Source organism: Pangasianodon hypophthalmus, chromosome 6 (assembly GCF_027358585.1).
Source record: "Pangasianodon hypophthalmus isolate fPanHyp1 chromosome 6, fPanHyp1.pri, whole genome shotgun sequence".
NCBI lineage: Eukaryota > Metazoa > Chordata > Actinopteri > Siluriformes > Pangasiidae > Pangasianodon > Pangasianodon hypophthalmus.
The window spans coordinates 30,423,476-30,433,475 of NC_069715.1; the positions used below are offsets into that span (position 1 = coordinate 30,423,476).

General features: G+C 39.7%; 1 protein-coding gene across 1 annotated transcript in view; it reads left to right on the plus strand.

Moving 5' to 3' along the window:
- Window positions 1-10,000, plus strand: part of b4galnt3b (beta-1,4-N-acetyl-galactosaminyl transferase 3b) — a 49,994-nt gene that overhangs the window by 72 nt on the left and 39,922 nt on the right. The window contains exons 1-2 of the mRNA XM_034304987.2: window positions 1-61; window positions 9,417-9,460. The exon at window positions 1-61 is cut by the window's left edge and continues 72 nt beyond it. Of these exons, the coding sequence (XP_034160878.2) occupies window positions 1-61; window positions 9,417-9,460 (105 nt within the window). The remainder of the gene's footprint in view (window positions 62-9,416; window positions 9,461-10,000) is intronic.

Here is a 10,000-nt window from a genome sequence, read left to right on the forward strand (position 1 = left end):
GTGGTCGCGAGCGTCGCGGCGTATCTGGAGCACGTGGCCACGAGCCTGTGGAATCGCGTCGGTAAGTTAAAACGACCGAGCAGCGCGTGACCTCCGCGTTTCCCCTTCCCTTCCCTTCCTTTCCTTTCTTTTCTTTCCTTTTCTCTACCTTCATTCTCACCTGTGCAGGATGTTGGCTGTACAGAACACACCTGAACAGAAAGTGCGCCGTGGGAACTCGAGCACGCGCTCGGTAAAAGTGAGATAAATAAAGCGCACGAGCCAAGAAACAATCTTTTATTGCGCAAATGCGCGAGCGAATCGATTCTATATGAACGAGTGAATCAAGAGAATCGACTCCCAAACCCTGTCCGGTTTTGATTTAGTTGCTTTTCATGTCTTTTATTATCATTATCATTATTATTGTTATGTTATAGAGTAATGTTTGGCTAATAGCACTCTAACCATCGTGTGAATGCATGTAGACTATAACTTAACATAAAACTGGCTCACTGAGAGTCAATTAAATAGGCAGATCGAATGAATCAATAAAATGATTCATAAGGCAGATCGTTGTTTATTTCACAGGTTTGCCCCACAGGTGAGCTGTCCTGACCACACCCCATGTTGTTAGTCACTGATTTCTTCACATGTATTGATGTAGTCTGTGTGTATTTTATATTTTATACAACACTTAATGACTTCTGTTCTTGTCTTTATGTGTGTTTTGTACTGAGAAGCCTGATACAGACATAGATGAAGCCTTTATTGACTCAGTGCACACATCATGAAGAGATATAAAGCTTTATTAGCCTACATTGTTCTGTGCACTGATTGAACTCACTACAGGGAGGTCATCTGTGTGGATTTGTGTTTTAACCTTCATCCAGTGCTTTTGAGTCAGAATTGAATGAAAGCCACCTGGGAATGAAAGCAAACCCATGTATTGTTACAGAGACACACTCAGCTCGTCATTGTGTTCAGAAGATGTTGCCATGTTTGTTTGCATTTCACTCCGAACGCTGTGGAAATGCTGCTGTGGAAATGAGATGTAATACCTGCACACGCGCAGTGTTACAGAGCCTGATGCTCAAAAAGAAGAGAAATATCACATTCTGCACATGTAGTGCTTTTACATGCATGGACATATTTCCATTTTTTTACACATCATTTGCATATTTTCATTCATTTGTGTTCACACGTAGTGACATCATGCATGTTGCGTATTTACATGATTTTTTTTTTCACAGCTTACTTCTTTTTGCTCATTTGGACTTTTCAGATGTTCAGCGCTTGGTTTCATTTATTTTTCACATGTAAGGCACACGCTTTGATCTTTTCTGCATCTCATGTTTCATATGATTTGTTTTATTTTCATATGTTCATCTTTCACAAGTGGAGCGCGTGTGTTTAGTTCTGCATGTGATTTATTTTTTCATGATTTCACCTGCTTTTTGTGTTTTTTATTTTTGATTTCTTTAATCGGTATTATTTTCACATGCATGGCACATATATTTTAAATTTTTTTTCTACAATATTCATTTATTTTCATGCTATTTTTACATGTGTGGAATGTGTTTTTAATTTTACAAGTGATTATTTTTCACATTCTGTACATGTAGTGCACTTGTTTGTTTACTGCTGAACATCATGTACAGTTTCAGGGCAAGAACACGGTGAAATGCAGCTTAACATGTTTTTCACTCAGATGTCACACGTGTCATGCACCAGGCTTGTATTAGCAGCTCGTATTAATGGCCTGGAGGAGTCAGACAGCTCATCATTAATCGCCCATCGTGAACCAGCGTCATCAGCGTGGTGATAGTCTCGTCTTTAACTACGAACGACATGAATTTGTGTTTTCTCACGCCTCAGAACCTGATTTCAGCCTGAGCATATCAATTTCTTATTTATTGTTATACTGTTTTCTCATCTGTTAGCAGCTTTTATTCATTTTCCTGTTTCACAGGTTGTACAGGTGAGGTATTTGTGTGTGTGTGTGAGTGTGTGTGTGTTTATGTGAAACATGAGCTAGACAGTGTTGTGTTCTGCATCAGGAATAGCGGTCAGGCGAGGGAGTGGTACCCGGTCGGACTGGCCATGCTAGCTCATTATGGCATTGCATGACTCTTATTCATTATTTATGCCTATAATTTAGTAACATGACCACAAGCGTTTGAACACCTACTTCACATTGTTGTCTTTTTTTTTTTGCATATTTTACATTTGCAGCATTTAGCAGACGTTTTTGCTTGGAGTCCATCGAAAACACATCCTCGTGCTAGTACAGATTGGTCAGGGTAGGCCTGTGTGATATAACACTCACACAACATTACAACATGCTGCGATATCCGGTGACGTTTACTCCTGACGATCGTTACGCTTTTTGTGTGTTTAGGAGCTTCACAGTTTAGCTTCATCGGAGTACGCTAGTACAAGATAGCACTCAGAAATACACCATAAGAGCAGTCTGTTTCTCTTTCAATAAAACAGAAATGAGATAATCAGCATGTAAATATGGAATGATTTGTGCATTTATGTTAACTCGATGACATTAACTGATGCCACCTGGAGGCCCCGCCCCCTTTCTAACCTCATACAGTATGCAGAAGTGCGTACACCCCTGTGCAATGTCACCTAAATGTCAAATGATTCAAAACTGTATCACCTCTCAATAATTACATTATTTCTAATTTGACAAGGATTTCCTCTTCAAAAACAAATACTTTAAAAGACTACATTGAAAAGACAGACCCCAAAGTAGAAACTCAATGCAACAAAAGTGAATACACCTGTGATCAGTGACACACAAGTTACCTGTACAGCTGTACACCTGTGATTTCCAGTCAGCCTAATTACATGATCATTGTTATAAAATGACCTGCGAACACCAGCGGTGCGTCTCAATCAGCTCGCTAGCTCCCTAGCTCGTGAATCAGCAGATCGTGTACAGGAGTTCGGGCACTAGGACCCTGGTTCACTACACATTGTGATGCTGATGACTCCATTTCCGGCGACATGACGACGTACTCGCGTTGTAAAACATCACCACTGGCGTTTATCAGCAGCAGGCAGGACTGATATAATGTCTTTCTGACTTTATATGTCACAGAAATTTATTAGCTTAATCACACTCGTTTCTGTCATGTTGCTTCAAGCAGAATCGTAGGCTTGCTAGTGGATTTTTTAAAATCGTTAAACATGTAGAAGTTGTTAAACTCAAACAAACCGCATATAAAACGTCAAATAAAGGTAAAAGTCGTTAACGTAAGTAATCATCTGAGAGCTACAACAAAGATAACAAGCGGTTTACGTTTGTAGACGAAGTTGGCAGATAGTTCATCCGCCATTTTTTTTTTTGAGTTGAGAGGCTTCAGAAAATATGACATCATTTCCTGTAAGGGAATGTAATGAGCATCGATGCTCCCTGGTTTTTGCAGTGCATTGTGGGATTTTTTTTTTTAGGGAGCGAACGTTCCAGTGCACAGGAAGCATTTTGCGATTGAGACAGCCCTTAAAATGGCCGCCTCCCTGATCAGCGCCCTGAGTACTGAACTAGCGAGCTGATTGAGACGCAGCCCAGACCTTTCTCAAGTGTCTGTGTCTATCTGCATGTCTGCATCATGGCTCCACGTGGAAAAGAATTGCCAGAGGAATTGAAACTTCAGATTGTGAGACTTCATAAAGATGGAAAAGGATACAAGAAGATCTGTGACCAACTAAAAATCAGTGGAAACACAGTTGCAGCAGTAATCAGGAGGTATAGAACGAGTCACAGTACCACTAATCAGAGCCGCAGTGAGCGTCCTCACAAAATGACGCCACGGATAGTGAGCTACTTGGACGATCTAGCTCTGAAAAACAGATGGGCAAGTGCTTCAGACTTGGCACAGGGGGTATCAGTGTGAATCTGAGTTACTGTGACAGCTCAGACAGTGTGAAGGACGTTGCATAACGTCAACCTTTATGGACAGCGTCCAAGAAAAAAACTCTTGCTTGCTCTTTGGCACAAAACTGCAAGATTAAACTTGCTAAAGAACATGAAAAGAAGCCTGATGGACATTGGGAGCACATTATTTGGTCAGATGACAGGAAGGTAAATTAGTTCCAGTGGTAGCTCAGTGGTTAAGATGCTGGACTACAGCTCAGAAGGTCGTGAGTACTGCCAAGCTGCCACTGCTGGGCCATTAACCCTCTGCAAGGCCTTCAACCCTCAGCTGCTCAGTCGTATAAATGAGATAAATGTAAGTCGCTCTGGATAACGGCATCTGCCAAATGCTGTAAACGTACGTTCTGCTCAGATGAGGTCCAGCATGTTTTTTGGCGTGAACCTGGCCAGGACCACCAGAGTGAATGCGTAGTCCTGACAGTGAAGCGCGGAGGAGAGAGTGTGATGATGTGGGCTGCATGGGGAGATGACATTCATACAGTAGTACGGTGGCATCATGAATACCTGTGGATATACCAAAGTACTGGCTGGCACGATGACTCCAGAAGCTTGGCAGAAGAGAAATATTCAAGCATGAGAACGATCCAGAGCACACTGCCAAAGTCACGCACTGTGAATGTGATTGTGTTTCTAAAGAAGAACACAAAGCCTCAAGCAAAGAGCCGCTGAAAAAATAGTTTCTGAAGAACATGGCAGAAAATTTGTGCAGCACTGATATCCTCCCTGCCGAGGAAGATTGAGTCTGTCGTCAGAAATGAAGGTGGACATACGGAGTATTGAAAACTAAAAGATTTGGAGCTCAGTAATGAAAGGTGTACGGACTTCTGTTGCATTGAGATCCTACTGTGGAGCCTGAATTTTTAATAAAATAAATCTAAGATCAAATGCTTTACTGTTCAACTTAGAAGTAATGCACTTTCTGTAAGCTGATGCAATTCGGAGTCATTTGGCGTTTAAGTGATATTGCGCACTTCTGTTGTATGCTGTTTGTTCTCTCTCGCACTCCGCCCTCGCTTACGTGAAAAGAACTGTGATAGCAGTGTGTGTGTTTAACTTAGCTAATATTAGAGAAGTATAATGCTAACATAGGCTAGTTATATTTATTAAGGACACGATAGAGGAGCGAGGAAAAAGGGAAGTGAAGTATAAGATAAGATATAAAATAATAAGATCAAATAATGTTAATGGTGATGATCATTAGAAAGTGATTAAATGTGCAGTTCATCAGTGAAAATGTCAGCCATGTGGAAATCAGTCATCAGCTATGTAAGACGATTATATTAAAAACATGCTGCTGTTATTTAATTTTTTTATTGTTTACGCCACAATATTGCAGAATCGCGTAAAAATCCACCATCCAGCTGAGCTTTGGTGATTGCGGCGGTTTCCGAGCTCACGGCTGGGAACGTCATTACACTGTTTACTGCAGTCTTTAAAACCGAAACGGTGGAAATGTGCGGCGTCTTTTTAAGACTGTTTGCGCAGAATGATTAAAACTTTTATTGGGTTTTTTAAATGGAAAATCTCGAGCCTAGGCCAGGGTCTGAGAATACTATCAAGATTATCTATCTATCTATCTATCTCTCTGTCTGTCTCTCTGACTATCTATCTATCTATCTATCTATCTATCTGTGTCTCTGTCTGTCTATCTATCTATCTATCTATCTGTCTCTCTATCTATCTATCTGTCTGCCTCTCTATCTAACTTGATAAAGAAGTAAGTCATATTTTAAGCTCCATTAACTATATCTATCTATCTATCTATCTATCTATCTATCTATCTGTCTCTCTGACTATCTATCTGTCTATATATCTATCTATCTATCTATCTATCTCTCTGTCTCTCTGACTATCTATCTATCTATCTATCTATCTGTCTCTCTGACTATCTATCTATCTACCTATCTGTCTATCTGTGTCTCTGTCTATCTATCTATCTATCTATCTATCTATCTATCTGTCTGTCTGCCTCTCTATCTAACTTGGTAATGAAGTAAGTCATATTTTAAGCTCCATTAACTACACACATCATAAAATCTATAATATTGTAATTTTGTTAAATTGTTGAAGTGTATCAGGTGTTTATTTTTATAATTGCTGCATATCGAATTCTATATAACTGAGAAGCGAATTTCCTGAAACCTTCTGATTCGGGCTAAAAGATTCACTTGGGAAGAACATTCAGATGGTTTCACACCCCGGCTCTTATTCATCACAGAATAAAAAAATCATTAAAAAATTCCTTATTCCTTATTCATCGGTTTGTTATTGTCCTCTAACAGCACAGGTGTTTTATTCCTCTTATACCACAGTAATTTTCCAACAGTGTGTTTGTTGGTATTCGATGTCAATTTTTCATTCTGAATTTCCTGTCAGGTTGAATTTATCCTTTACTGCTTTTATCAGATGAGGAACTTCTTTGTTTCCTGGTTTTAGTCTCAGTAGGTATGACACACACACACACACACACACACACACACACACACAAACACAACGGCATGTGTTCCTGAGTTATTAACAGGAATAATGTGTTAATTGTGAGCCTTTACTACTAGTTAATATGTTTGTGCTCCTCATAGTAACGTGTAAATGTGAATCAGAGGCGCAGACGTGGAGCTTTAACACCTTCTTAATCCTTTTGTTGTGTAAAAAGGTGGATTTGCATACAAAGGGAAGCGTGAAACTGTTTTGGGTGGAGGACGTGGAGGACGTGGATAGATCACATGTCCAGGATCTTTAAAGCCACTGAGATATTATCGCTTTTTCAGCTGTGGTGACTCTTAACATTTCACATTCACACTGACACTTAGCTGTTTTATTCTGATTTTTAGTGTTTCATTTATTTCTAGCAGAATTTTATTTATAAGATTTAAAAAAAAATATTTAGGATGGAAGCTTGGCTATATTTACTAATGAAGCTTTAATGAAATCTGATCTGTTTGAGCTCTAAAATCAATAAAAACTGAATTATAAATACAGTTTACATGTGTGTGTGAGTAGGTGAAGAGTTTTCTACCTCATTTGGACCTTAAATAGCTTTAACAGTTATTTAAAACACACACACATATCTGTTTGTATTCATGTATAATGACGCTATTCATTTTTAGTAAACACTTAAAGTTACAGCTTTAGAGTCAGAGGACTGTTACAAAGCACTGGCACTGGAGACTCCTTCAATACATCTTACATAAACACATTTCTCCTTAGAGAAAACTTCACCATATCAACGATTATTTTTAAAATATCAGTTTATCTGTTTATGTGGAGCGTTGCTGTACACGTCCCTGTGAATGAGCTGTTGCTATAGAAACAATAACGTATTGAATGAGCGCATTAATACAAACCTGCTGTGCTTCTGTCAGAGATGCTGTTCTAGAGAATCTGCAGGCTTTGTGGTACATCCCTGTAATTGTGATCGCTGTAGTCGCGCGCGCGCGCGCGTGTGTGTGTGTGTGTGTGTGTGTGCAGCAGCATGTCTCTGCCTGCCATCTCTCGATTCAGTTCACTTGCTTTAGTGTTTGTGTAAGTCAGATCTTTTCATCCAGCGTTGTATATAAACACACGTTCAAATGCAACCGAACTCCTTTGTGCTTCTGAACGCAGCCTGCAGGAGTGTGTGTTACGTCGCAGGAGTGTGTGTTACGTCGCAGGAGTGTGTGTTACGTCGCAGGAGTGTGTGATTGCAGGAACACTTAACGTGAATGGCATGTTGTTGCTGTTTTTCAGGAACATTCCTGGAGAGTTTGAGGTTTGATAGGAAGGACTCCTCGCTTACAAAAAAAAAGAAAAACGTTTGGCTTTTCGTTGTTTGTCTCTTTCTTGGAGATAAATCTCACTAATCTGTTTATTAATGTAATAGATTTAAGGAGAAATTTTGGGGCATTTATCTGAGCAAAAGCTGCAAAAAAATTAGATAAATAAGTCTTGTTGCTTGAAGAGCTTTTGCTAAAACTAAAACCAGCAATAAATCTTTAACACAAATAAACTTCTAAAAAATCTGCACCACATAGTCATACAGTCATCATAATCAATAATAAACAAGTGAGAGCTTTTTTCTTTTTTCTCTTTTTTATGATTATCTCTTTCCAGCAGAAGCTGAGTGACCTAGAGCAGGAAATCAAGAAGTTTCTTCCCACCTCCCAAAAACGTGTAACATCAAGACCTCATTCAGTTTCATTTTAAAAAGTGTTTCGGTCCACACCGTCCCCATCGCCGTCCCCGTCAGGGACACGTCAGTGGAGCATCAGATTCGAGCTCGTATCCTGCTCTGCTCTCGGCAGCCAACAATTCGCATCACACACTTGCAGGAAAGCGCAATCTACCCTCTTCCACATACATACACTCACACGATTGGCTAGTGTCGCTGTGATTGACAGGGGAGACAGATCATGCCCCTCCCACGCAGAAAGCATGGACAGTTTTTCTCCCTTGGCTCTCAGTCACGGCATCGTGGCATTGTTTTGTTGGGATTTGAACTCGCGATCTCTTGACGATAGAGTGGATCGAACGCTTTTCTGTTCCACCGCTCACGAGCCTGTTTTAGCTTCTCACAAAGTTGTACAAATTTCTAAACTACTAACAATATTTTTTGCTGGTAATTTTATGACCTTGTGGTAATGTGTTAGTGTTTTACACCGGTTTGTCTGTTAGATATTTTCTAGTCGTTTGTCCAAGAGATTGTACAATATTTGGGGAATTTTTGATGCTTTTATGCTAGTTTGGCTTTTCTTTTTTATGTTTGTGTTTTTGCTTTTCACGGCATAAAACGGCTTTGGAGGCGGGGCTACGTATGACCTCGTATGACAGTTTGTCATGTCGCAGATTGCGAATCGCGTCTGATATGCAAAAGATTTGAGGGTAATGATGATTAAAGTGGAGCTCTGAAACATTTAGCTACAGAGCCTGCGTTAGCTAACTTGATTGTGGTTGTCATGGAAACGCTTAAACGTGTCCTGAAAGGTCACTTCTACGCTCTGTGACGGCTGTAATTTCACCACGATTGTAGAGCTGTGGACTGCATCTTGCTGAGCTTCTGGCTAGAAATGATGACCATGCAGCGAGAAAGTTTAAATACATTTATTTATATTTTAAATATTGACTCTGCGCGCTGCCCGTGTCCGATGTAAAGGCTTTGATTAACATGACAGCGTGTTGGATAGAGTGCCGCTAAAGTCTGGTGTAAAAATGGACTTAAGAGGAACTCCAATCTCATTTAAATTTTTAATAATAATCATCAGACAGTTTGAATTATTACTAACTAATCCATAAATAACTAATCCTCTGGATTAAAGTGACCTGTTCAGGGCTTTGTTGTGAAATCTGACAGTGTGAGTGTTTGTGCGGAGATCTCACTCTGCTGGTGGTATTTCAACGCGACTGGCTGTGAGCTCTCACGTCTGGATCAGGTGATAGTGACAGTGACAGAAACGCCGTGGCACAAAGCTCCTCTTTAATATTTAATCACGCTTTTCTTTCTGCGTCTCTTCAGGTGACAGTCAGCAGAAGGAGCAAGCAGCCTGCGCAAAGCCTGCGGTGAGCGGAAACACACGCACACACACACACGCACACACACACACACACACGAGTGAAATCAGGCTGTAAATGAAGTGTTTCCTGCTTTTTTTTTTTTTATTTATTAACACCCAGGACACCCAGGACTATGTTAAGGCCTGAGCGATATGACAAAAATATCGTATCACGATTTCTACAGTACGTTTCTACGATACAGGATCTGTATCACGGTGTATGTAATGCAACGGTATAAAAACTGTAAAACTGTAAAAGATAATTACAAACCACTAAACTGAATTTGATGATACTTTTATTTAATGCTCACAAAAACTAAACTGAAACACTGAAGCAGGGGAAAAAAAGAAATCTGTTGAAAAAAATAAATCACATGAACTGCTTTCATTCAGTTCCATTTAATTTGTAATTAATAAAATCAGAAAAGAAAATTTGAATTTATCATAAATCTATCATGATAAAAATTGATATAAATTTATCACGATGCCACTGATCTCTCCGAAAAGTGTATCGTGACATAATTTTAGAACAATATCGACATTTAAC